General features: G+C 54.4%; 2 protein-coding genes across 13 annotated transcripts in view; both read left to right on the top strand.

Moving 5' to 3' along the window:
* The window catches only part of Sema3f (semaphorin 3F), a 28,943-nt gene extending 9,618 nt beyond the window's left edge, over nucleotides 1–19,325 (top strand). For 3 of the 12 annotated variants that reach the window (XM_087562351.1, NM_001413830.1, XM_087562350.1), the window contains 17 exon segments: nucleotides 7,766–7,926; nucleotides 8,031–8,093; nucleotides 8,195–8,314; nucleotides 9,060–9,152; nucleotides 10,728–10,821; nucleotides 12,124–12,243; nucleotides 12,442–12,581; nucleotides 12,677–12,791; nucleotides 12,958–13,027; nucleotides 13,172–13,316; nucleotides 14,730–14,952; nucleotides 15,503–15,591; nucleotides 16,115–16,156; nucleotides 16,325–16,482; nucleotides 16,636–16,703; nucleotides 16,991–17,124; nucleotides 17,992–19,325. In XM_087562351.1, the coding sequence (XP_087418477.1) occupies nucleotides 7,766–7,926; nucleotides 8,031–8,093; nucleotides 8,195–8,314; nucleotides 9,060–9,152; nucleotides 10,728–10,821; nucleotides 12,124–12,243; nucleotides 12,442–12,581; nucleotides 12,677–12,791; nucleotides 12,958–13,027; nucleotides 13,172–13,316; nucleotides 14,730–14,952; nucleotides 15,503–15,591; nucleotides 16,115–16,156; nucleotides 16,325–16,482; nucleotides 16,636–16,703; nucleotides 16,991–17,124; nucleotides 17,992–18,402 (2,246 nt within the window). In that variant the 3' untranslated portion in view covers nucleotides 18,403–19,325. 12 annotated transcript variants of the gene reach the window in all.
* A 1,957-nt stretch (nucleotides 19,326–21,282) lies between these two features.
* Gnat1 (G protein subunit alpha transducin 1) lies at nucleotides 21,283–26,017 on the top strand. The gene is given in 9 exon segments (NM_001108780.2): nucleotides 21,283–21,448; nucleotides 22,773–22,815; nucleotides 22,928–23,069; nucleotides 23,162–23,319; nucleotides 23,427–23,555; nucleotides 23,769–23,898; nucleotides 24,063–24,216; nucleotides 24,333–24,524; nucleotides 24,953–26,017. Coding segments are annotated over 8 exon segments (1,053 nt in total). The 5' UTR covers nucleotides 21,283–21,342; the 3' UTR covers nucleotide 24,524; nucleotides 24,953–26,017.
* Nucleotides 26,018–27,308: the final 1,291 nt, after the last annotated feature.

The raw sequence follows: 27,308 nt of genomic DNA, 5'->3' as shown, positions 1-27,308 counted from the left end.
GGTGGATAGATTGCTGGGAAGCCGGTGTCCTGAAGCAATGGCCTCCCAACGACAGAGGCATCCCGAGCTTGGCTTGAACAGTGGATCCTCTGCAGTGACATCCACCCACCCACCCACCCATCCATACCGACACCACGGAATGGGTGCTGCTCTAGCTTTTGCAGCTTGTCTTAGGGTGGCCAGTCCCAGGCTGCTCAAAGGGGCAGAGAGAAGGTTTGTTGGCCTGGCCCAGTGCTATCCTGGGAATCTGAGCCCTGCCTCAAGGGAGCCCTCGGAGAAGCAGAGAGAATTCCTGCTGCATTTTTCTTAGAAATAGCAAGAGGGCCTTTGCCAGAGACTTGGATGCCAGAAGGCTACAGCCTGAATCCGAAGCCCAGCTCACGCTAGCGCCTGAGCTTGGCAGGCCTGTAGCTCCCACCCAGGCTGCTCAGGCCCCAGGAGAGAATAGATGCTTTCTGGGCTCCAGACCCTGACCTATGGTTCTGACCTAGCAAAGAACAGACCTTGGGCAGTAGCTACTGGTCTGGGATCCAGGGGACCCGTCTGGGGTTGGGCTCAGCTCGGCCCACTGAGGTATTCCCTGCTCTGCTTACCAGCGCCAGCTGTCTAGGGCTCCCTCTACCCAGGCAGGGACAGACACGGCATCAGTGGCTCTCCAGGGACCAGGAATGCTGGGAGTCTGGAGAGTTGAGCTCTAGGAGCTCCAGCTCCATTCTTCTCCCCTGTCCTCCCTCCACCTTTCCTCTTTCCTAACTGCCACCTTGCTGTGACTCTCTAGTTTGACTCCCATCTTTCCTCTGAAGTCTCCATAGTCAAGAACCCAATTTCTTCTCACTTGGGGGCTTGGTGCTGCACCCTCGGTTCCCTCTTTGGGCCAAGTCTTAAGGATTGTACACAACAGGCAGTTAGAATCTGGGGATTTGTGGGTTCCGGAAGCAGTCAGAAGACTAGGTGGGTGGCTCTCTAGAGGGGCCTGCAATGGAGCCGCTGTGATTTTTAACCCTTTCCCAACCTGGCACCACGGTGACTCCTAAGCCTGACCCTGGAGCATCTTCGTCTTCTGTTCTCTGCTCGATTTCCCCATAATATTGTGATGGGGTGGGGGCTCAGGTTGGGGCACACGGTAAGGGTGATGGGAAGGAGCTGCAAGGACTCTGGAGATCTGAGGAGGACAGCAGAGAAGGCTAGGGCCAGGGCAGGGGGGAGGGTCTCTACGCCCACCAGCCTGTTGTCCCATCCTGGCCTGTCTGTCTGAGTGATTTATAGCAGTAAATGAGCCATGGGGAGTTTGTTGTCTTTTGCAGTCATGGGGAAGGAGAAGGAGGAGGAAGAGGTGGAAGAAGAGGTGGAGAAGGAGGAGGAGGAGGAGGAGGAGGAGGAGGAGGAGGAGGAGGAGGAGGAGGAGGAGGAGGAGGAGGAAGAAGGAGTGAGAGGTTTCCGGGCCAGGTCTGGAATGTGGGAGGAGGGGTGAGTCCCTGGGGCCTTTGGAACTGAGACCTCTGAAGACTGGCTCACTCTTTCTACCTGAGGAAAGGAAGAGCGGCCCCCCTTTGTTACTCCTCTCACATTTCTTGAGGCACATTCTGAAAATCCACCACTGACTAGCCCTAGTTGCCCTATCCTGGTCACCTTCTTTGGGCATCTCTGAACTCTTCTGCATCTTCAAGCCGAGTCAGGGTTGGCTTCTGCCTACTTGGCATGCCCACACGTGTTTTCCCATGGCACCTGTGCATGGTAAGGGTCCTGGTAGGACCTCCTGGCCAGTCCCAACAGACCAACGGTCCAGTCGTCAGATATCGTGGGGCCGTGGGAAAGACAGAGGCAATGTGAGAGGGCATCTGGGACCCTCTTCTGGGATGGAGGGAGGGTCAGCAGTGACTGGACATCCTAGTACACCATGCGGCCCTCTGGCTCTGTGCTTTGTGGGTGTCGTGACCTTGCTGTGCCTTCCCTCCGGCTCTTCCCGGATTCAGGATGAGCTGGTTCCTGGTCTCTGGTCTGCCCTCTCCTGGGCGGAGCAGGTGGGCAGTGGGGCAGAACGGCCGTGGGAAGAGCACGCCTGGGCCTGCTGGCCCCAGCCCCCAATCCTGGCCCCTGAAATGGGAAGGAAGAGTGGAGGAGCTTCGTCCATCTGGGTGGCTCATACTCGGTGTGGGTGTGGTGTTTACTGAACTGCTGGGATGTTTACAGTAGCCCTTAAGGAGAGCCCCCTTGTTCTAGAGGATTTCCCATCTGGAGAGACCCACCAGGGGCTCTTCCTACCTTTCTACCTCCCTGCTCCTCTGGGATAGAAGTGAAGTGATGCTCACCCCCCTTTCCCCCTTCCTCTTCCCTCCCCTCCCCTCGAGTCGGTTTCCTGGAAGTGGCAGCTGTAGGTGGTGAAATACGGTAACTGGGTTCCCAGTTCAGACATTTAAATTAAATTCAATCAGAGTGGTTATTGAATATAAACACGCGGAGTCATTTACATGTTAATTATGTTGAACGGACTATGAGGCCATAATTAGTTGCTAATTGGGTGAGAGCGGTTGTAATTGGTTTTGTTGGCACCGACCTGGCTCACCTGCCTGGTGGGGGGCGGTGCCTGAGACTCCTGGGAAGGCTCTGGGCTCCAGTCTCAATGCCTGGTCAGGTTTGGGATGGTCTACTCCCCCAAGGACTTGCACCTTATCACCAGGTCAGAGGAGATCAGCAGTGAGGCCTCCCTGTGCCCAGCCCAAGTGATTCTATCCTGAGCACCCACGGGAGGGCCCATGATGGCAACAGCAGACACCACTGCTGCTGCTGGGCCCAGAGTTGACCTGGTCAGTAGGTGAAGTCTTGACTTTGGTTTGGGTGCAATAAATATGTTGAGCTTGGGGGCAGAACATACTAAGGCCTCTGGGACGCCCTGCCCCCAGCGCAGCCTGGCTGGGGCTCTCAGGGCTGTGGAGCTGTGGCCAGGGGCTGAGGCCTTCCGGCTGGCCGCTCATTAAAAGAGGATTAGGCCGGGAGCCAGGGGGCCAGGCCAGCCCCTGGGCCTTCCTCTGAGGCCCCTCATAGCTTTGGAGGAGGGAAAGATGCTAAGGGCGACCCTTCCCTAGAGTCCATGGGAGTGTTGGGTGGGGATTGCCTGGGCTCCGCCATGCACATCACTGCCACTGTTAATATATGTATGTAGATATTAACTTAATTTAACATATAAGTATACATGTGATGTGTGTATATATACATACATATATACATATAAATATACATACATATATGCGATCTCCTTGTCTACTTGAGCTTCCGTCCTCGGGTCAGGAGGCCTGTCTTCCTTTTGGATAATGTACTGACAAAGATCTAGACTGGCAGCCCCTTCACACCCACTCCCATTTCTCTTCAGCTCAGGGATTAGGGCTGCCACTCGCCCACAGGAGGTCAGAGGTCAGAGCTAGGGTACAAGGACCTGTCTATCACTCCCTCATCCCCAGCCCTTTTAGGGGAGGTCACGCTGTCAGTCAGAACCTACTGCTTTGTGGAGCTGTAACCAAGGGGGCGGGTCACCCACCTCTACTCCAAGATTCCTCCTTTTGCCACAGCCCTGCCTCATTGGTAGCAGGCCTGGTGTCCTAGAGACAGACAGCAGGGGGTGAGGCCCGCTCATTTGGGGGTCTCTGGCGAGGGCTGTGGATATGCCTACTGACTCCTTTAAAGTAAGGCATCAGTATTGCTTCCCACAGATGAGGAAGCAGAGACCCCCCCAGGATCAAGCCCCAAAGGCAGTGGGGATTGTCCCTGCCCCTGGGACCTTGGCCAGGACAGTGTCTAACAGTCATGGGAGAGGTCTGGAAGCTGGGAAACACTGCGGATGCCAGAAAAGGCTCTTCCTTCCCATGACGGGAAAATCCTTCCCGGATGCCACCCCACCCAACCTGTGCCCAGCTTGGGTGGAAGCAGGGGTGTGGGGCTCTCCCCAGGAAGCAGCACCCAGGCCCCCACCCTCCCCTGACGAGCTCAAAAAACGTATTCAGGCTTGAGCCTGGCTGTCACACACTGAGCAGAAGTCAACCCTGGTCTGATGGCATGACCAAGCTGGGTCTGAATCAGTAGTACCCATGTGCCACACAGGCTCCTGGAACTTTTGGGCCCAAGTGTCTTGAAGGCAGTAGTTCTCACCCTTCCTAGTGCTGCCACCCCTTAGTATATATGGCTCCCCATGTCGGGGTGACCCTCAGCCATAACGTTATCTTTTTTGCTATGGTTATAAATCATAACTTAAATGTCCGACATTCTGATGGTCTTAGGCGACTCCTGTGAAAGGGTCATTCAGCCCCTAAAGGGGTCACAACCCACCAGTTGAGAACCAAGGCTTTTAGAGTACTGGGCCCAGGAGGACCTGATGTAGTAGGATCTGCTGAACTGCAGGTGCTGTCTAAGGATACCTGCTTGAGCCCCCTTCCGCTCTGAACCGGGCTTCTTCCGGGATGGACAAAAGCCCCAGGATTCTTTGTCCTGTGGTACACAGGTTAGGGCAGCTAACTCTACTTCCTAATCTTGAGCACAGCTGTCTTCCTGTGTGCAGCTCAGGATGTGAGACAGTCGTGGGCTTCTCGGGACATCTAGCAAGAGTGGCATTAGCACTCCAGCTTCGAGTTAGCAAGGCTAGACCCTGACTTGTGAGTCTCTCGACCCTAGAGAATTACCCAGCTCTGCCTTTCGCTTCTGTAGGCTGCCTGACGAACTGAATTAGGCCTGCTTCTGGCGGGGGTGCTGTAGGATGGGGGGGCTGAGGGAATATGCTGGCGATACGACATGGAGGTTGGACTGAGTCAACAGGAAGCCTCTTCCTTCCCTGTAGCCCTCTCTGCCTGTCTCCCCAGCATTAGGAAACGGGGCGGCAGGGATGTCTGTGACTGGATGTCCTTCAGGTGATGCTGACATCTGGAAGGAAGCCTGCTTCCTCAGGAAAAAGATCTGGGAGCCCCAACCCATTCTCTGGTCCCCCTCAAGACAGCTCTACCAGGGTCACCTCGATGTCAGATCCAGGAGGTCCATGAAATGCTCTGATCTGTAAAATGAGGTTCAGAGAGCCAGGGTGCTTCAACAGTGGGGTTAATGCAGCCCACAATGGAAATGGAACCGTAGCCAAGGGTTCCTGACCTTCCCTCCCACCTCTTCTCCAGCCTGCCTTGCCTCCTGGGGGCTCCCCTCCTCCTCACTATTTTCACAGCAACTAAAGCATCACGTCCTGTGACACCAGAGTGTCCCATAATACCAGAACCATTGACGCCATATCCCGAGGCCATTTAGAGGAGTCCCTGGGGTTCTGAATCAAGTGTCTGGATGATGGAAGACGTCACCTTCTGGCTCTCCATCTCCTGGTAGGCAGTCCCTATCACAAGGACTGGCTTCCACGGCTTCCCCATCTTTCAGCCGTCAATCTTCATGCAGTCTGCCTGTTGCTTCCCGTCCCTGTACCCCAGCTTCCTCACCTGTAAACTGGGTGTGAGCACAAAGCTCTGAGGAGAGTGGGTACGAGGTTGAGAGGCACCCTCTACCGAGGGACAGACTGGAGGAGATAGAGGCTCTGTATGTTGGGTCAAGGAGAGTCTCCTGTCCCTTTTCTAGAACTTTCTTTCCTTCTCTGCTCCATGATATCTCGTCTTTCTCACGGGGAGCTGGGGCCCTGGGAGTTTATTGCTGGTTTGGACTTGGATCTTGGGTCCTGGCAGTCATGGCACAGCATGGAGCGGGGTCTAGACTATGGGGTCAAGAGTGAGTAGGGATATGTGAGCACAAGGCTTTGGGATTATGGCTATGTGTCTGGGGGCTAGCTCTCTGAATCTTCCCCTGCCCACCTAGGTGCTATGTTAGAAGGAGTCCATCTTCTGCCCTCCTCTTCCATTGTCCCTGAGGTGCCCCCCAGTGTGGCAGAGTGAATAAGGGCACAACCAAGGCCATGCCCCCAGCCAGGGTATAAATAACCCTTGGCAGGCTATCCCAGCCTGGGGGGGCTCCACTGGCAGCCCCACTTCCTCTCTGGCCACTTCCCAGGCCTGGGGGTGGGGGAATGTTTACTTTCCTGTTGTCACTATGACTGGGTGGCCAGGCAGGAGACTCCAAGTGACCCAACAACAGGTGCAGGACAGGTGCCCAGGCTGCCCTGCCCAGGACTTCAGAGGCACCGCCGGACAGGCGGGCGAGGCCGAAGCCAGGCAGGGATTGGCCCTTTGATCTTTTGGCGTCCCTGCGTCCCTGTGTCCCAGTGGCTGGCCAAGGTCATCACCTATATTCCCTTGTTGCTACATAATCAGGTCTGAGCAGGGTAAGGCTTCTCTTTGCTCTGCAGCTCTACACACAAACGTCCTGAACCAGACACTAGGGGGACCGTCAGATCATCTGCTGGCATAGCCCGCTCAACCCGTCTCCCCACCACCACCTTGTTTTTTGGCTTTTCAAGACAAGATTTCTCTTGTGTAGTCTGGACTGTTCTAGAACTGACTCTGTAGACCAGGCTGGCCTCTAACTCAGAGATCTAGCCTCCTCTGCCTCCCAAGTACTGGGATTAAGGGTGTGTAGCACCACCAGCCTGCTGGCCTCAGACAAATTGCCTCTAGCTTATCCTAGGGTCTCTACACAGCAGTTGGAATCAGAGCCAGGCCAATCAGGGACAGCCACTTGCTGGTGCCGCCTTCCCGCTAAGTTCAGAGCTTCGGATCTCAGCTGTTCTCTCCCCAGGTGCCTAGTCTGCCCCTCCATTGTCCCATCTGTGAAGTTGGGTGCCAGCTGTGGGATCAGGCAGAGGGTATAACATGCTCCAGTGGAACCTCATCTGTTGTAGGACACATTTGCATACCTACTACACGTATGTGTATGTTGCCACCAAAGCCCCCTGTGCTGGTGAATATTCGATCACAATTTTCTCTCTCCTGAGCTAAAAATAGCTGGGGGGTGGGCAGAGGGGTAAGGGACAGACTTGTCAGGTGAACCGTTCAGCTCCTCCAAAGACAGGTTCACAGCTTCCAGGCGTCCTGTGTGTCACTGGCCTGTTGTTGGCTGAGCTACCTATCGTTCACCCCAAGAAACTTCCTCAATGTCCTGAGGGAGCCAGGGCTGCTGTGGGCAAGCTCAGAGAAAACAGAAGGCCCAGTTGTACGTCTTCAGCCCCTGCTACAGTGCTCCTAGAGTGCTGCTGGGAAGAGCCCCCTTGCCCTCCATGGTTCCTCCTAGGTAGTTCAGAATGGGCTGAATGCCTTGTAGGGTCTGGTGGACCTGAGTTCTGTGGGATATTAGGGCTCCTTCAGGGCTTTTTGGTATCTGGCTAGCCTGTTTCAGGTCAGGTAGAGATACTGGCTATGTCCCCTGCATGGTGGTCAACTAGGGTGAGAGCAGGGTATCCGGCCTCTGTGCCAGCGTTTGTAGCATCTCGTATCCAGTACTGATCCCACCTGCTCGTTAACCCTTCCAGCCCCATATGGCAAGTTGGCCCCACCCTGAGTGGAAGCATCTGCCCCCACCTGAGCAGACTCTTTGATGCCATCACACACCCTGGCTTGCACCCACGGCCCTTTCATTAGGATTAGCTTGGGCTGCCTGTGAATCAGGGTTTAGCTTTGGGTGTGGCCCCTTCTCTGTCCTGCTTACATGTTCCACTTTCTCCTCCATGACTGGCAGCAAATGGACAGGGAGCAAGCAGGCCCTGGGAAAGGGATGGGACGTTTAAGACAGCTGTGGCCTCAGTTTCTCTCTCAGAGGGAATGTGTCCCTCTCCTCTCATTGGTGTCCTGCCTTTCATTCACAGAACTTAAGGCCACAGGTACTGCCCACTTCTTCAACTTTCTGCTCAACACTACAGACTACAGAATCCTGTTCAAGGACGAGGACCATGACCGCATGTATGTGGGCAGCAAGGACTACGTGCTGTCCCTGGACCTGCATGACATCAACCGAGAGCCCCTTATTGTAAGGGCTGGCCTGGAAGTGGGACGAGGCAGGGTGAAGGGCGTGGAGCCCAGGGTCAGGGACCTGGCCAGCAGGCTGCCTTCTCTAACCTCCATCTTTGGCAGATCCACTGGGCAGCCTCCCCACAGCGCATTGAGGAGTGCATATTGTCAGGCAAGGATGGCAACGTGAGTGCAATGGGGTCCACGGAGGGCGAGGCAGTGGCCTCCGAGAGGGACGGACATGGGCGGGTGTTGGGACATCTACACAGCTTTCTATCCGGCCACAGGGAGAGTGTGGGAACTTCGTCAGACTCATCCAGCCCTGGAACCGGACACACCTGTACGTGTGCGGGACCGGTGCCTACAACCCCATGTGCACCTATGTGAACCGTGGCCGTCGCTCACAGGTAAGCGCCTGCCAACCCTGGCCCTATGCTGTCCCCTCTGGTGACTGCACACCAAGGTCCTGATGGGAGGATGGGCTTGAGCCCCATCCTTACCACTTTCAAGCCCCGTGGCCTTGGGTGAGTAAGTCATTGAGCTCTCTGAGCCTCAATTCCCTCACCCGGAAGTCGGGTTCACGGTTCCTTTCGAACAGGTCGGTGTGAGGAAGAGGCAGTGAATTTAGTGCTCTCCAGCTAACACTGTGCCTGGCCCATAGTAAGCATTTGCCCTGCATGGGACCACAGTCCTCTTGGCTATGTCTGTGAAGCTGCCAAGTCAGAGGGTCCGGTGGCATCTTTGGTATTCCAGAAGGCTGGGGGCCTGAGCCAGCTTCCACCCTGGGGCCTGGCGGGGAAGAGCTGTCTTCCTCCCCTGGTCCAGGGCTTGGGGGAAGCTGCTTTTTCCCCAGCTCCGCTCCACCCCGCCTGCTTCTGCCCTTTCATTTCCATGTGGGCATGTATGTGAGTTGATGTGACCTCGTAGGGCATGTGTGAGAGTGACCGGACATAAGTGGCACATGGTGTGCAGGCGTGTGCCAATCCTGTGTGTGTGTGTGTGTGTCTGTGTGTACACATGCATATACGGTCTCTGGGGGCCCATGTGTTCATGTGTGTTCCTGGCCTGTGTGGTATGAGAGGCTGGCAGCCCAGGCCCGCTCCCCCAGCCCCTGCCACCCCCAGCTCTAACGTCTATCGCTCATCTTCCCAGGCCCCACCGTGGACCCAGATGCAGGTGGTCAGAGGCCGAGGCAGCAGGGCCACAGATGGTGCCGACCGCCCGACGCCCACAGCCCCACGCCAGGTGGGCCTCATCCTTCTAGTCTTTCGCCAAGCTAAACGACCTCTGAGCTCAGTTTACCCTGGGCCTGGCCCCAGGGCCAGCCTCCCCAGTGTCTCCCTATACCCTCATGCCCCCACCCCATCCCCACCCTTCCCCTGCAGTGCCCTCAGGTTCTGAAAGCAGTTCCAGCTGGACTCTTGTCAGCCTCAGTGGGACCCCCAGCAGGCAAGAAATCCTGAAGCCACCAGGTGGGGAAGACAGGAGTCCTGGGGACAGTCATGCCTCAGCCCTGAGAATATGTGTGGAGACACACTTGAGCACGTGGCGACTCATGTCTGGGCACGTTTATTGTCCACAGTGGGTCTGGCACATGACTCCTACGTGTCTGTTCCCATGCCTTCCGTGGGTCATGTATGTAGATACAGGTGTCCTGCACACTCACGTATGTGGGGTCTTGAGATAGTGTGTCTGTCCATTAGTCAGGCCTTGGGTAGGGGGATCTGGGCCGGGTAAGGTAAGGTGGGGCTGGGCAGGGGCGGGCAGGGGGGCAGAGGCTGCCGGTGAATGACAGCATGTGAGTATGCGTGAGAATATGTGTTTGTGCGTGACTGTGTATATGTGTGTGTCGTCTGTCTGTCTGATGGGGAGTGCTGAACATCTCAGGCTATCTAGGTTCTGTGTGTGTGTGTGTGCACTTGGGTGAGCAGTGGGCTAGGTGCGCTGGTTGTGTTTGCCGGATCTGTGTGCAGCCCACGTGTGTACAGGAAGTTATGTGAGCAGAGTGTAACTGAAAGCAGACCTGCGTGCACCTTCCCGTCACCATCCTGCCACCTGCTGCCACTTCCTCTGTGCGTCTCTCCTCTTCCCTTTCCCTCCCTCTTCCTTGCCTTTGCCCCCAGGCCTGTGAGCTCATCCTGGTCCCAGGGACTTCGAAGGCCTTCCTTCTAGCATCTTCCGGGGTGAAATGGGCAGTGTGGGGTTGGATTAGCTTTGTGAATTCCATGTGGTCTCAGCTGGATTCCCCCAACTTGGCTGTCTGGGGAGACGTGGAGGGGTAGGAAACCCATGACCTTTTGGTCCATCCTGAGGTCCACAGGTAGAGCAAAAACCTGGAGACATAACCTTGGAGTTCCCTGATTGGACCTGATACTAGGACAGGACCCCGGGCCCTTGCACTATGCCCCCTACCCTACCCAGGTCTGCAGCCCCGCCCCCCACGCCCAAGGTAAACAGCTGTAGCTCAGAGTATCCAGCCTCTGTAGCCCAAGGGGTTTGCTCACACCTTCCAGGCTAGTTGGCCCAGAAGTAGTTTAACCTCTATAAGCCCACCTCTGGTCCCCAAGACCTGGACCTCTGAGGGTTGATTCTTGGGTCTTGCCTGAGGCATAGGATCGGAGTGTAACCCCTTGGAAATGCCATGGACTTCCCCAGGAGACCTGGCTGGCCAGAATTCAAACCGGAGGACCCTGCGAGAGGGGTAGGGGGCGGACTCAGGGTGGCCCTTAAGGCTCGTTCCTGCCCTCGGAACCTTATGAAACATGTCCTTCTTGTCTGTGGGACAGGCCTGGATGTGCTGAGCCCCTCTCTACCCTGCAGGATTACATCTTCTACCTGGAGCCTGAGAAACTTGAGTCAGGGAAAGGCAAATGCCCATACGACCCCAAACTGGACACGGCCTCAGCCCTCATCAGTGAGTGACCCCACTCCACCCCGGTTCTATGGTCCCAGTACGTAGCCCTTACTGCTAGAACGAGGGGGGTCACCCATACTCCAGGTCAGAGACCACGACCATGTCTCATTAGCCCCCAGTGGGGACGTGCCCAGTACAGTCCCTGGGATGTGCTGAGAAGTAGAGACGGTGTAGTCCTCTACTCAGCCCTTTATGGATGGGACACTAAGCAGCCAGGTTTTCCCCTGGGATACCAGGTGTGGTCTTTGCAAACCCTAGAACCCTCAGAGCCAAGGAGAGAAAGTAAGCTGGTTCATACTAAGAGTGGTTGGTATAAAGGGTTTCATACCTCCTTCTTGTGCCAAGGAGACTGGGAGAGGTTCACATAGAACCAGAGAACACCCTTTCAAGCAGGTGTCTGGGTGACTTGGGGGCTCTTCTTAAGGAAGTGTCCTATTCGAGGCCCAAGAGCAGCTGCTGCACCTGTGCAAGGGTTGGGAAACTTGCCCCTGGTCTAGCACTATGCCTGCTTTCCGACTGTCCATCCCCAGGGTCTCATCAAGAAGCTGCGAGGTGCTGTGCCACCTGCCACCATGGTTAGGCCCAGGGTTGCGGGGCTGTGGGGAGCCGGTGTTTTCTCCTTTGGTGAATGAGAAGGTTCTGGCCTGATGACAGAGTTCAGACCAGGGGGTATAACTGGGAGAAGGTCAGGCTCACTACCCTGCAGATTCTCGGAGGGAGGGAGTGGTGTACTGGAGCCAGCTCAGTGGTTAAATTCTCGGGAATTTAGTGATTCAGTTGTTAAACACAGCCATTATTGAAAATTCAATTATAAAGGCTCATAACCAAATAAATTGTATTAAGCCAGAAGTGCTGGCAACAAAATATAATAAACGCTCAAAATGTATTACTTCCTAATCGTTTGACTATATTGCTACATAGTAACCTGTGCTTTTGAGGCTATTTAGGCCTGTTGTGGGGTACAAATCCTAGGGGGCGGCATTGGCATATCTCCCCAGCTCTGTGTAAAGTGACCTCGGGCTATCAACTGGAGTTAAGCAGGGATGGAAGGATCGTAGGAGTCGGCCATTGCCACCGACAGTCTCCTCCCAGTATAGGTTGCAAGCACTTACTGAGAGATAGGATAGGATAGGATCAGATCGGATCCTGCCCTATGCCCCAGGACATCTTGGAGGGAGAGGGTCACAAGGTGGGGGAGGGGGTGTGTGGTGGGGGAGGGGCAGCGGAGTGGTGTGGGGGGTGAGGGACATGGGGAACTTCACCCAAGCAGTCCCCCTGACTGACCCACCAATGCTCCTACAGATGAGGAGCTCTACGCAGGAGTGTACATCGATTTTATGGGCACTGATGCAGCCATTTTCCGTACGCTTGGAAAGCAGACAGCCATGCGCACAGATCAGTACAACTCCCGGTGGCTCAATGGTGAGCGCTGCCCTGCAAGACATTAGGGGGAAGTGTGGCCAGATGTGCAGAGACTTCTGTCAGAACATGCCTGGGGGAGAGTTTAAGCCTGTGACTAGTCCGGGGCAGGGCTGGTTTTCTCTCGGGGATTCTGGTGGGGGGGGAGAAGCCTCGCTAGGGTTCTTGCTGCTGACCCCCTAGCCACCTGTCTACCCACAGATCCTTCATTCATACATGCTGAGCTCATCCCTGACAGCGCTGAGCGCAACGACGATAAACTCTACTTCTTCTTCCGAGAGCGCTCTGCAGAGGCTCCGCAGAACCCTGCGGTGTACGCCCGCATCGGGCGCATCTGCCTCGTAAGTGTCTATAAGGCTCGGCTGCCACTCCCCCGACCTGCCCCGGCTGGTCCTGGGGTGATTGATCTAATGTGTCAACCCGCCCCCGCCCCCAGAACGATGACGGTGGCCATTGCTGCCTGGTCAACAAGTGGAGCACATTCCTGAAGGCACGGCTCGTCTGCTCTGTGCCAGGCGAGGATGGCATTGAGACCCACTTCGATGAACTCCGTGAGTGCTCAGCGAGCAAGCAGGGTCCTGTGGCTGTGGCAGGAGGGGTGGAGGCTGGATCAGAGGTCAGGGTGCCTTTAGGGGACTGCCTCCCGAGGGCGGGAGTGGATGAGTTCATGGGCCTCGTCCTGAGGCAGTGTCCCCAACACCTTCGCCTCTTTTTCAGAGGACGTGTTTGTCCAGCAGACCCAGGACGTCAGGAACCCAGTCATTTATGCTGTCTTCACCTCTTCAGGGTAAGGCTGGAGTTAGGATAAACAGCGGAAGGATTTGGGGGTTATGGTTTATGGACGACCCTGGCCTGGTTCTGAGCTATGAGCTGGGGAGGACTGTGGGTCCAGGCTCTGCCCCAGCCATAGCCGTAACCTCTTTACACACAGCTCTGTGTTCCGAGGATCTGCAGTGTGTGTCTACTCTATGGCTGACATCCGCATGGTCTTCAATGGGCCTTTTGCTCACAAGGAGGGCCCCAACTACCAGTGGATGCCTTTCTCAGGAAAGATGCCGTATCCCCGGCCTGGCACAGTGTGTACCCCTTTCTTCCTCTTCCTTCCTCTCTTCCTTCCTCTTTCGTTCTCTTCCTCCTCTTTGTCCTCCTCCTTCTGTTTTGTATCTTGAGACAAGGTCTCACTGTCTCCCTGGCTGTCCTAGAAGTCCCTATGTAGATCAGGCTGGGCTCCAATTCCAGAGGTCTGTGTGCTTCTACCTCTCGGGTGCTGGGATTAAAGGCTGGGATTATCCTCTGTTTTTGTTGTTCAGTTTGGTTCGGTTTGGTTGGTTTGTTTGTTTGGTGTGTGTGTGGGTGTTTGGCATGTATAGACACATGCATGGGTGTTGGGCATGTATAGACACATGCATGCTTAGAGCCTGCAGAGGCCACAGAGGACATGCCCTGGAGTTACAGAGGTTGTGAGCCTCTGTGTGTGTGCCGGAGACTAAGGAGCCAGTACTCTTACCTGCTGAGCCATCTCTCCAGCCTCTCTCCTACGTGTTTAAGAGGCCCACTCAGGGCTGACCTCTGCAGACAGGAACTCCACTGTAATGAACCTCTAGCCCATAAGGGCAGGGAAACACAAGATACTTAGAAACTACTCCTCACAGCTGGACAGTGGTGCACACTCCTTTAATCCCAGCACTCAGGCAGAGGCAGGTGGATCTCTGTGGTTTCAAGCCAGTTTGGTCTACACAGTGAGTTCTAGAACAGCCAGGGCTATGTAGAGAGACCCTGCTCAAAAAAACAAAACAAAACAAAACAAAAGAAGAAGAAAGAAAACTGTTATTTACACAACACATGCCAGATTGTAAAGAGGGCAGTATCCCAGGATAGAGACGGATAGGGGCCAGGTGTAGTACGCTACTCCATGGAGGGTTCTTGGCAGCTTTCGGGGAGGGGAAGGTTGAGGTAGGCTGAAGTCAGATTGCCTGGCTAATGGCAGGAAAGGAGATGAGAAGTGGGTAGGTCCAAGCTGTGCTCACTCTATCGTCTTGGGTGCCCGTTCACTTGACCCGAGTAATGGCCTGGACCTGCCACAGGAGGCTCAGACAGTGATCTGACCTAATGCGGTGGCCCACGTGACTGTGCGTTCCATACCAGTCAGCATTGGAATTGGAAGGATGACAGGCTGAGCCCAGGGCGTAGGAACAGCATCGGGGAAAGGGGTGAACATGCCCCACTGCACAGGAAAGAGCAGTGAGACCAGAGGGACGAGAGGAAGGAGACAGCTGGGTGGGGATGAGAACATGGGAAGGGAGTGGTCAGCTCAGGCAAATGCTGCCACAGGTCATGATGCGTGACAGCATAGATCTGTGGAGGACAGAAAACAGGAAAGGGTTTGGAGAGAAGCAGGTGGGTGTTGTGTGGAAGCTTCTCGGCGAATGGGTACACAATGCGCCCCACCTAGGCAGCCCAGGACTGACTCCCTCGCCGTCTGCTTGCAGTGCCCTGGTGGAACCTTTACGCCATCGATGAAGTCCACCAAGGACTATCCTGATGAAGTGATCAACTTCATGCGTACTCATCCACTCATGTACCAGGCCGTCTACCCGCTGCAGCGGCGCCCCCTGGTGGTCCGTACAGGCGCTCCCTACCGCCTCACCACTGTCGCTGTGGACCAGGTGGATGCAGCTGATGGACGCTATGAGGTGCTTTTCCTGGGCACAGGTACCCACTGCTGCTCTCAGACCCTCCCCCATTGGGCCCGCCAGATGGGAGGAGCTGATCCTGGGGCCGGATCCTGTCCAGCTAGGGGTTGCTCCCTAGTCAGAATAGCCAAGACTAGGAATGGGAAAACTCCATCTCTCCTCCCATTTTGAGGGGTCTACCCAGGGACCCTTACAAGGACTTAAAAATAACTTGGGATGCAGGGATTTAACTGCTAGCCTGTGTACACACACATGCAAGCGTGCACACGCTTGCTTAAATACATTCGTCGGAATCATAACAGTGTCCAACTCAGTTGCCCATTTCCTGTTCTCAGTAGGGCCCAAAATGAGAGTCTGGGTGCAGGGGCAGACCCTGGCCATGACCCCCTTTGTCCTGTTCTAGTCCCCCCCAAATTCTTCCCTTCATCCAAGGGAGGCCCTTGAACCTCAGCCTGGAAGCCCTGCTCCAATGCCCTAGAGGAGATGGGGCTTTGGTGGGGAAGGGGCTGAGGCTTTGCCCCTTCCCCAGCATCCTCAGCCCCACTGAGGTCCTGCCCGGCCCGTTCCAGACCGCGGGACAGTGCAGAAGGTCATCGTGCTGCCCAAGGATGATCAGGAGGTGGAAGAGCTCATGTTAGAGGAGGTGGAGGTCTTCAAGGTAGGTGGTGGAATGCCGCCCAGGCCTGCCCGTGCCTCCTTGACCCTCTCTGGTCCCATCCTTTGACCTTACACTTTTCTTTTTTGAAAAATTTTTTATTAGATATATTTATTTATTTACATTTCAAATGTTAATTCCCTTTCCTGGTTTCCTGTCTGTAAGCCCCCATTCTCTCCCCCCCCATATGGGTATTCTCCCCCCACATTCCCCTACACTGGGGGTCCAAACTTGGAAGACCAAGGGCTTCCCCTTCCACTGGTGCCCCAACAAGACCATCCTCTGCTACATATGCAGCTGGAGCCCTGGGTCAGTTTTTTTTTTTTTTTTTTTTTTTTTTTTTTTTTGGTTCTTTTTTTTCGGAGCTGGGGACCGAACCCAGGGCCTTGCGCTTCCTAGGTAAGCGCTCTACCACTGAGCCAAATCCCCAACCCCCCTGGGTCAGTTTTGACCTTAGACTTAAGCCGGGGCTGGGAGGGGTCCTGAGCTTCCCCAGGAGCGGATGCTGACCCCTGCTTTCTTCTAGGAGCCAGCACCTGTTAAAACTATGACCATCTCTTCCAAGAGGGTGAGTCCTTGGCAGTGTGGGCTGGAGTGAGGTTGGAGCCTATGTCCCCTTGGGGTCATGCCCTTGGCATAAGGACTAGGAGACAGAAACAGAAAAGGAATCCAGCCCAGCTGGCTGCTGACAGGGCTGTCTGAGAAGGGAACTGACGCTCCCTGCTCCCACTCCCAGCAACAACTGTATGTGGCCTCCGCCGTGGGCGTCACACACCTGAGCCTGCACCGCTGTCAGGCCTATGGAGCTGCCTGTGCTGACTGCTGCCTCGCCCGAGATCCCTACTGTGCCTGGGATGGCCAGGCCTGCTCTCGCTACACAGCATCCTCCAAGAGGTATAGTTGGCCAGAGCCTTGGGAATACCGAGGTGGAGGCGGGAGTGGGTTATGGATAAGACACAGCTCTCCTGGGGCCCAGGACCCTGTTCTAGAATCTTAGGGGTACAGAAGCCTCCCAAGAGCACTCCTTTAAGAGTTACCCTCTTCCAGGCGGAGTCGCCGACAAGATGTCCGCCACGGGAACCCCATCAGGCAGTGCCGTGGTTTCAATTCCAATGGTAAGTTAGCACGTTGCTCCTCCTGTAGGCTGCTTCTCATGGTGTGGAGTCCTATGCAGCCAATGCGCACAGGCACCCTCACAGTCCAGACTTACTTATGGTTCCCTAGGTGGCAGGATCACCTTAGGCCTGGGATTAAAAAGTCCCATGTCACCTCCTCAATGAATAGATACCCATCGATGTTGCCCTGGTTTTGCGCGTGGATGCCCCTTGATGCCTGCCTCCCCCTACTGGACAGACTGCCTTGCAGCAATGCTGCTTCCACTCAGGGTCCTCTTGATCCACAGCAAACAAGAATGCCATAGAGTCTGTGCAGTACGGCGTGGCCGGAAGTGCGGCTTTCCTTGAGTGCCAGCCTCGGTCACCTCAAGCCACTGTTAAGTGGCTTTTCCAGCGAGATCCCAGTGATCGGCGTCGTGAGGTGAGTTCCTGTGTCCCCCAAGGGGCGATGCCGCACCGTGGATATGGGGGTTCTTTTACAGCGGTGAGTCCATGAGAGAAATTAGATAGTGTGGCCAGCCTGGGTCAGCCCTCGTTCTGTGAAGTTCTCTTTTAAGCTCACCCTTAACACCAGAGTCGCTTGAGTCTCATAGAAACTGGGATAGGCTTCAATATGCGGAAACCATTTGTAGACGGGCTTCCTTTCAGACAAATTCCATACCAAGCCATGAGTGGTGGGGCATGCGTTTAATTCCAGCACTGGGGAGGCAAAGGCAGGCGGATCTCTGAGTTCGAGGCCAGTCTGGTCTACAGAGCAAGTTCCAGGACCACCCTGCCAGGGCTACACAGAGAAACCCTGTCTCAAAACAAAACAAAACAAAAAAACCCAAAAGAACAAAAAATTCCATATCTGTCCTCTGTCGGGGTAAACCTCCTTGTTTGGAACATCGTGTGGGTGAGCTCCAGTATATGGAAATTCTGTGGATATTTTCTGGAAAAGCCTTACAGGTGCTCCTCTTTACGTGGAAATGCTATGTGGGTGCCGCAATCGGGTTTTCTCATTAAATGAAAATTCTGTGTGCTCCAAAACTTTCTCATTCATTGTTCAGAAACCACTCCCACCCCACCCCCAGGGTTGTCGCTCCTCCTGAAAGTGGGAATGCTTGGGGGTAGCTTATTCATATCCCTCTCCTGTGCAAACAGCACGTGGGCTTTTTTCTTGGAGTATGGAAATACCACGTGGGTGTCTCTACTTGGAATGGTCACAAACGTGGTGGCCTCACCTGGAAGCTGGCTAGGGCCGTGGAGTGGTGACCCAGCCCCTGAGCCCCACCCCCTGCCCCTGCAGATTCGCGCAGAGGACCGCTTCCTGCGCACAGAGCAGGGGCTGTTGCTTCGCGCCCTGCAGCTTGGTGACCGCGGCCTCTACTCCTGCACGGCCACTGAGAACAACTTCAAGCACGTCGTCACGCGGGTACAGCTGCATGTACTGGGCCGGGACGCCGTCCATGCTGCCCTCTTCCCCCCACTGGCTGTGAGCGTCCCTCCACCTCCTGGCACAGGCCCTCCAACACCTCCTTACCAGGAGCTGGCCCAGCTCCTAGCCCAACCGGAAGTGGGCCTCATCCATCAGTACTGCCAGGGTTACTGGCGCCATGTGCCCCCCAACCCCAGGGAGGCTCCAGGAGCTCTCAGGCCTCCTGAACTCCAGGACCAGAAAAAGCCGAGGAACCGCCGCCACCATCCTCCGGACACATGAGGCCAGCTGCTGGAGGCCTACATAGGACCAGCCTAGCCCCTCATCCCTTTTAATATAAAAGATATATATATATAAATATAAAATATCTATATTCTATACATACCCTGCCCCTGCAAAGACAGTATTTATTGGTGGGTTGTATATAGCCTGCCTGGGTGGCAGCATTATTCCAGAACTTAGACCCAGATTGGTCAGCAACGGCACATGACTGAGCACGCCCATCCTGGCCTAGGGAGTTGCCAGGGCCACCCCAAGACCACACAGTCCCCAGACTCCGTGGAAATCTCCTTGCTGAACAGCTGCCAAGTTCTACAAAACACAGGGAGGGAGCGAGCCCTACTTGTGGGGGCATGGACCATAAACCTTTGGTGACGAGCATTGTCAGCTGTGCCTTGGCATAGACGCGGACACCGGGATTGCTCTGGAGTCTGGGGCGGGGGCTCAGGGCACTCAGAGGCGGGAGAAGGGGGCCATCACAGGATACAGGCCCCTGCCTGGGTCAGAGGTGCCCAGTCAAGGCCAATCTTTCCCAGGTATTTATTCTCTATTTATTGGGGACAGAAGAGAAGTCTGTCTGGGTGAGGCAGAACCTTCTCTTCTCCCTTCCTTCCTTGCCTGTCCTGGAAGGTCCAGCCTATTCTACCTCCTTAGCTTTGCCTGTGCTGCCCCAACGCACGGGCGGGGCTGGGTGCAGGCATGGTTTTAAAGAACCCCCAGTCCTGAGGATAGATGGGCCATGGTGGAGGCCCAGGGCCTGTCTGACATCCCCAAGGCTCACGTCTGCCCACTGCCACAGGTGATGGGTGTAAATAGCTCTGGTGGCAGTGGCGTAGATGGTTGGGGGGCTCCTGCAGCCTCTGCTGCCCAGGCCGCAGTCTCTCTTGGGTTCCATCTTGCTAATAAACGCTGGCTCTGGGACTAGACTTTGGTTTCTCTCCTTGGTGGCTGGAGTGGGAATGGAGGCGGGTTAGGCCCACAACTGCTGAGAGATGCAAGCCAGGTGGAAACTTGAAGGCAATGGATCTGCTACCCTCGGGGAGCAGAGGCAGGCAGATCTCTTGAGTTTGAGGCCAGCCTGGTCTACAGAGTGTGTTCTAGGATAGCCAGGACTACAGAGGAACCCTACCTTGAAGAAACAATCTGTGTAGAGGACAGGTTTGGTTGAATAACGAGGGCTCAGGCATTTCCTAAGCTACAGAGACCACTCAGGTCTCCATTTACACTGTGCCATTGAAGGTGGGTGGAGCCCAAGGGCTGAAGTGACAGAGGGAACTTGCTTCTGAATAGAGCCCTCCTCACTCAGGATGAATGACAAAGATTGCCAGAGTAGGGTATCTACTTCCTACCACCCTTAGGGACAACTCGATGCTCAGTGCTTGGGACCCTAGCACCCACCCCCTTGTAGTCTGTCACAGAGTTGAGTCTGGTTTCAGGAAAGGGGTTCTAGACCAGCAGAGGGAGCCCAAGATAAGGTTTCCAACTTTAGAGTCACAAACCGACTTTAGCACCTTGCTGCTCAGCACAGCAGACTCCAGACTTCAACTGCTACCCCTGACCCCTGAGTAAAGGCTGTCAGGTTATAGTGGCACCCTATGTAGCCCCCACATTATGAGTGAGACCCCACTCTTCCGTACTCTGGGGTGCTCCAAGTCTGCAATAGACTTGCCAAAAATACACTGAATCTAGCCACCTCTATAGTGGTCTTTGTTACACCTAAATGCACATGCACACCCAGACATGTGCATGGGCTGCCACAGACAAGCATGTATGCACACGTAGGGACACAGGTGTGCATCTAAATACTTAGGCAAGTGCACTGTAGTGCGAACACCATAGTTGCCTGTATTTGAACGCTCAGGCACACGTGCACAGCTGTGAATCCACACAAAGCACAGCACAGTGAACACACAAACACCGGTGCCTACACAGAGAAATGCACAAGATGCTGGAGATGCAGCCCGGCAGTGAAGCACATGTGTAGCACGCAGGAATCCCTAGATTTGACCTTCAGCGTGTACACACACAGGGCACCAGTTTACATGCACACATTGCATGCATAGCCATGCAAACAGGTATGTAAGGGCACGTGCACTTAAAAAGCTACTAACAGGTACACATACATGCAGATAACAGGTACACATACATGCAGGTAACAGGTTCACATACATGCGGAATACAGGCCCCAGTGTGTCTACTCATTACTTCGCTTGATCCTAGTAAGGAACGGAAAGACACACACAGGCCTGTATGTGTAGCAGACTCACCCATCCACCAGCAGAGGACATGTTAGAAGGGTCACATTTAACCCTGAGCGTGAGGCAAACAGAAAGTCACCTATTCCCTCCTGGCTCCTGGGAGGCACAGAACCCTCTGATCTGGAGACACCCCACTCTTCTAAGCCACTGCCAATTATGTGACCCTGTCAGCTGCTCCTAATCAGTAAAATGGGGCTGTGATTTGGGCACCACCTTCCTCCAAGTTCATGTAAGCCTACAGCATAAGGAGTGGTGACCTCAGCTGGGCAAGCAGGAGGTCCTCTGGGCCAGCTTCTCCAGTCTCCTGCCAGCCCTGCTCCCAGTCCCACCACTTCTGTGCTAAAGGGTCTGTTCCCTCAATTCCACCAAATAAATGCATATAGGACGGGGGAAGGACTCTCTAGGATCTCTTCTGGAGAACTGGAGGGGGGTAAAGGGGTGCCAAGTCAGCAGTTGATGGATTGGGGCCTTGCCAGACTGATTAAAAGGCTAGGAGACTGAGCTTCACCTGTCCTTGTCTCTGATTGGCCCTCAGGCAACCCTAACTCTCAAATCCCACTGAGCAATCCCACCAGGGCCTGTGCAGGTCTGTGGAAGCGCCAGTTGACTGCTGGCTTTGGGGCCAGAAGGTTGTCTGAGGAGGCCAGAGGCTGCCTACCCTGTCCCTTTGCCTGCTGCTGGGACCATGGGGGCTGGGGCCAGCGCTGAGGAGAAGCACTCCAGAGAGCTGGAAAAGAAGCTGAAAGAAGACGCTGAGAAGGACGCACGGACCGTGAAGCTGCTGCTTCTGGGTAGGGGTGCGGGCCAGTGTTAGAAGGGGACAGCTGTGGGTCAGCGGCCTGGGGCTGGACAAAGAGCCTTTCCTTAAAGCAGGGATTCCTTTGGGGAAGAATGACAGTGTGGTGGGGCAGAGAGCACAGAGCGAGCCATTCCCAGGCAAGGCCTGACAGGTGATGGATGTCCTAGTCCCCCAAGGCGATGTACTTGGGGCAACTTCTTTTTTTTTTTTTTTTTCTTTTTTTCTTTTTTTCGGAGCTGGGGACCGAACCCAGGGCCTTGTGCTTGCTAGGCAAGCGCTCTACCGCTGAGCTAAATCCCCAACCCCACTTGGGGCAACTTCTTGAGGACACCCTGAAGTGTATACCAAACACACCGTTGTATAAATGTGTGTCTTCAGACACATTTTTGCCCTTGAGCTATAGCCTATGGTTTTCCAGGCCTGCTCAGCTCTTCTTTCTCCCTTGGGAATGAGGTCTGAGAATAACTCTTGGATCACCAGGTCCACAAAGGCACTGGGTGCCAGAGCGTGGTCATCGGTAGACCCGTGAAACAGCTTTAAAAAGTGGAACGATGCCAGGCAGTGGTGGTCTATGCCTTCAGTCCCAGCACTGGGAGGCAGAAACAAGTGAATCTCTGAGTCTGAGGCTAGCTTGGAGTTCCAGAACAGCCATGCCTACACAAAAGAAAAAAAGAACGTGGAAAAATAGTGAAGCCTACATGGGATAAATAAAGCTGATCCCATGATCCCATGGATATTGAGGGGAGATGGGGGGACTGCCATTGCTTAATTCAACAGAAAGTCACTGTTTCAGAAGGACAGGCAGAGGTACTAAGCCAGAGCCCTAGGAGAAAGGCCACGGCTAAGCCGGAAATCCCATTAATTGTATCCAGCACCCTTAAGGAGCTGCAGGCTCAGGAAGGATGTCAGTTCTGTCCTCTCCCCCACCTAAGGATGCTAATTCCCTCTGAGCCTCTCAGAGACACCTCCCTAGGAAAAGCAGAGGCTGCCGGTCCCATTCAGATAATCTTGTGCATGCAGTACTGACCAACTCCACAAGGTGGCACTAGAGGGTTCCTTATTTTGGTCTCAACATAATTAAGACTTTATACATCAGAGTCTTGGGAAACCTCCTTCCCTCTGGGCACAGTTGAGGTCACTCAACAGATGTAGGTCCCCTTTGTCACCTACAACCATTTTCTTCAGCGGTCTTAAAGGCTTTACTTTGACTAGAGATGAGGGCAATTGTATCTAGAGATCTAGTTGGCACCCTAAGGCTCTGATCCAAAAGAAGTGGTGGTTAGTGCGGCTCTGAAGCACCACCTCTTTCCTTTCAGGTGCGGGTGAATCCGGGAAAAGCACTATTGTCAAGCAGATGAAGTGAGTGTTCCCTGTCCATCCTAAGGCCCCTGGTGGTGGGCGGGTACATGCACATTAGAACCTGTCCTTTCCTACCGACCCTGGAGACTGACTTTGCTGGTCTTGGCTGTAGGATTATCCACCAGGACGGGTATTCGCTGGAAGAATGCCTCGAGTTCATCGCCATCATCTATGGCAACACTCTGCAGTCCATCCTGGCCATCGTGAGGGCTATGACCACGCTCAACATTCAGTATGGAGATTCGGCTCGGCAGGTGAGGCTGGAGGCAGGCTGATGTTAGGCTTCGAGGGCTCGTGGCACCTGGCTAGGCTCAGATTCACAACCACTACCTTGCCCTACCCCCAGGACGATGCCCGGAAGCTGATGCACATGGCGGATACTATTGAGGAAGGCACAATGCCCAAGGAGATGTCAGACATCATTCAGCGCCTGTGGAAGGACTCCGGTATCCAAGCTTGCTTTGACCGAGCCTCAGAATACCAACTCAATGACTCTGCTGGCTAGTGAGTACACCAGTGGATGCCAGGGGGCAGAGGGGGTGGGTGGGCAGGACCCTGCCGGTGTGAACACCCACGCCACTCACCCACTCATACTGGGTGGTCTTCTTCAGCTACCTTTCAGACCTAGAGCGTCTGGTGACTCCAGGATACGTGCCCACTGAGCAGGATGTGTTGCGTTCTCGTGTCAAAACCACTGGTATTATCGAGACTCAATTTTCCTTCAAGGACCTCAACTTCAGGTAAGACCCCTGCTCTAAGAGCTCAGCTGGCCTGACTGGAACTTCACTGTCTTGAGTGAAGGTCCTACCTTTGCCAGGAGAAAGGCCGGCCATTTCAGATGCCAAGTGGTATGAGGGCTCTCCAGCCAGCTTAGGATGACAAAAGGGTAACAGTGGGCATATCCAGGTGACCTGATACACCGGTCTAAATCTGGATCTGGCTATGCCTGACAGAATGTTCGATGTGGGCGGGCAGCGTTCTGAGCGCAAAAAGTGGATCCACTGCTTTGAGGGTGTGACGTGCATCATTTTCATCGCTGCGCTGAGCGCTTACGACATGGTGCTGGTGGAGGACGACGAAGTGGTGAGTTGGGCCTGAATGTTTGAGAAGGGAGGTGGAGCCTGGGGGAGCCAGTGAGACTCACGAAAACAGAAGTTGTCTGGGAGCGGTTAGTGTCGGGAGGTCAGGGACCAAGGGACAGCAGCGACCTGTGTAGCCTGGTGCCCAACAGCCGCTCCCCTCCCCAGAACCGAATGCACGAGAGCCTGCACCTGTTCAACAGCATCTGCAATCACCGCTACTTCGCCACGACGTCCATCGTGCTCTTCCTCAACAAGAAGGACGTTTTCTCCGAGAAGATAAAAAAGGCACACCTCAGCATCTGCTTTCCCGATTACGATGGTGAGATCCCTAGTCCCGACCGCCAGGCGGTGCCACAGCCCCACGATTCCCGCCGCGCTCTCCTTCCCGCGGGAAAAAGCCTTTCCTCACAGAGAGAATGCTGCCCTCTGCCGCAGGACCTAACACTTACGACGATGCCGGCAACTACATCAAAGTGCAGTTCCTGGAGCTTAACATGCGACGTGATGTGAAGGAGATCTATTCCCACATGACCTGCGCTACCGACACACAGAACGTCAAGTTTGTCTTTGACGCCGTCACCGACATTATCATCAAGGAGAACCTCAAAGACTGCGGGCTCTTCTGAGGTGGGGTGCTAGCTAGCCAGACCTTCCACCATCCTTCGCCTTAATCTCAGGGCCCTAACCCTGCCCCTAGTTCCTCACTAAGTTCACTGCCTCAGACTGCCGCGTTCCCTGTTGCCCACCCCTAAACCCCGCCCCACTACTCTCAGGTTCCACCCACTACCAGAGGCCCCTCCCCCCACTCATTAGTTCCACATCCTTTTTTTTTTTTTTTTTTTTGGAGTTGGGGACCGAACCCAGGGCCTTGTGCTTGCTAGGCAAGCGCTCTACCACTGAGCTAAATCCCCAACCCCGTTTCCACATCCTTTTTATCCCTCCCCAACCTCCGGATGCATAAATTCCAGGGCTGCCCCCACTCCCACCCCAATGCCTAATCCCATTTATTTTGCTGTTCAAGGGGGCTGAGGTCCTATTTCCTGTTCTCTTCACAGATACCTGAATTCATGTCTGCCCCGTACCCTGAGACTCTGTATCCCTACAGCCCTGTAGTCCCCTTAAATAACGTCTATTCCTCAAGCTGCCTCTCCCATAGCCGCACACCCAAAGCTCTGAGGCTTGACGTGCAGACCCTCCCCCAAGTACCCAACTCTACCCTGCTTTTCACCGCCTGGCTGCACTGGCCTCTTGGACCTACGGCAGCCAGCCTCAGCTAGGACACCGCAGGACTTGGGACAGCTGGAGCTCAGAGTGACTCAGCAGTGCCCTAGTGACCGGTCTCCAGCATCATCGGCCACCCCCATCAGCAGCAGCTCACCAGCAGATCCCGGTTCACCAAACAGCCCTCCCTCCCCAGTTTCCACGAAGGGCTTGAGGTCTCCCTCCCTCAAGAAGTAGGCCGGTCCAGCCTGCTGCCTGCATATGACAACTCCAACACCTGTCTACCCAGTGGTCAGTGGCTGTCCCTCCCAGTAGCCTGAGGAGTCCAAAGTCCAAGCTCTGGTCTTTGAAGCCTCGCACAGAGAAATTAGTGACTTTGACTTGGGTGCCAGGAAAAGATTCAAGCCAAACCCATTCCCAAATACTGGGCTCAGGGTTTCTCCTAGTCCCTTCTCCCTCTGGGTCTTGCCCCTCTGTCCTTGGACACTTCCACACCACACCTCGTCCACCCACACACAATACGCAGGGCTTGCTGGTTAAGGTATGCTGTATCGAAGGACAGTGTTATTGACATAGGGATGACCAATAATGAAGCCACACTGAGGGGTGGCTCAGAGCAGAGTCCAGCCCCTATTGATCAACCATGGGTAAAGAATATCCCGTGTAAGGTTACAGGCAATTCCATGTGACCACGTCGTCCCTTCTGATTCAGGCCCTATAGCTTGGGAGGGAGGACTGAAAAACCATGCCTAAACCATTAGAGACAATGCCCCACATCTCCCAGCCACTTCTCCTGCCACCTTTGCTTAAGCCTGCAGACCAGAGACAGTGTTGCTGGTAGAGGCAAGCTCTCCTTCCCTTAGCTAACTACAGATTCAGCAATAAATCTTTGCACCAGGTCTGCTGTCCTTCTTTGAGTCAGTGGGGGAAGTTTAGCCCTCATGCGTTCCTAATACTAGACATCAGTGATGTAGGGATTTCAGTACTAGACATCAGTGATGTAGGAAGAGGACCCCCTTCCAAGGTAAAGTGTCTGGCCTGACCCGGGCTGTGGGATCACAGAAGGGATTAGTGGGTCCAACTCATGAAGTCAGACCGAGTCTGAGAGATACAGGAAACGTGATTGGGACAGGTTCAGATCAACAGGAAGGTTTTGTTTACTTGTTTTATGAGACAGGGCCTTACTGGGTAAACTAGGCTGGCTTTGAACTCACCATTTTCCTGCCTCTGAGTGCTGGGATTATTGGCATGCTTCTTTGATGACACCTAGTGACAGGGAGATGTGAGACAAAAGTTTGTCTGACAGACAGTAGACTGCACTGGCGCTGGCTGAGCACTTGGACCTGTGGGCACAGGAGCAGGAGCAGAGATGGTGGAAGAGGCAGGCAGGGCCAGATTCCAGGAGAAGGTAATGGATCTCAAAGTGTGGATGTGAATGTGGCCAGGACTAGGGTGAGGCAAAGGAGGTATCATCTCCAGAGCAACAGTGATAGCCAAGGGCTGGTGCCTGGCTTTAAACCCAGCACTCAGGAAGCAGAGGCAAGTCTCTGCGAGTTTGAGACTATCTCAATCTACAGGGCAAGATCCAGATCACACACACACACCCCACATGCACACATCCCACACGCACCTTTTTAGGGGAGCTGGAGAGATGGCTCAGCGGTTAACACATAATGCTTTTACAGAGACCTGAGCTCAGTTCTCACAGCTGCCCACAACCACCTGTAGCTCCAAGGCCAGAGGCTCTGATGCCTTCTTTTAGCTTTAGAAGGTGCCTGAACTCACGTCCACATATCCCCGCATACAGACACACACATAAAGATAAATAAATAGGGGCTGGGGATTTAGCTCAGTGGTAGAGCACTTACCTAGGAAGCGCAAGGCCCTGAGTCTGGTCCCCAGCTCCGGAAAAAAAGAACCAAAAAAAAAAAAAAAAGATAAATAAATAACAAAACAGTATTTAAAAAAAAATCAGGGAACTGGAGAGAAATGGTTTGGCATTTAAGAGGCTATGGCTGCTCTTCCAGAGGACCTGGGTTTGGTTCTCAACACCCACATGGTAACTCACAACTGCCTGTAACTCTCAGTTCAAGGGACCCAATATCTTCTTCTGTCTTCTGTGAGCACACAGCACACAGATGGGACACAGACATCCATGACACCCATCCAGGCAAAACATCCATTGGCATA

Source organism: Rattus norvegicus, chromosome 8, assembly GCF_021556685.1.
Source record: "Rattus norvegicus strain SHRSP/BbbUtx chromosome 8, alternate assembly SHRSP_T2T, whole genome shotgun sequence".
Taxonomy (NCBI): Eukaryota; Metazoa; Chordata; class Mammalia; order Rodentia; family Muridae; genus Rattus; species Rattus norvegicus.
This window is presented reverse-complemented; position numbering and strand designations above follow the sequence as displayed.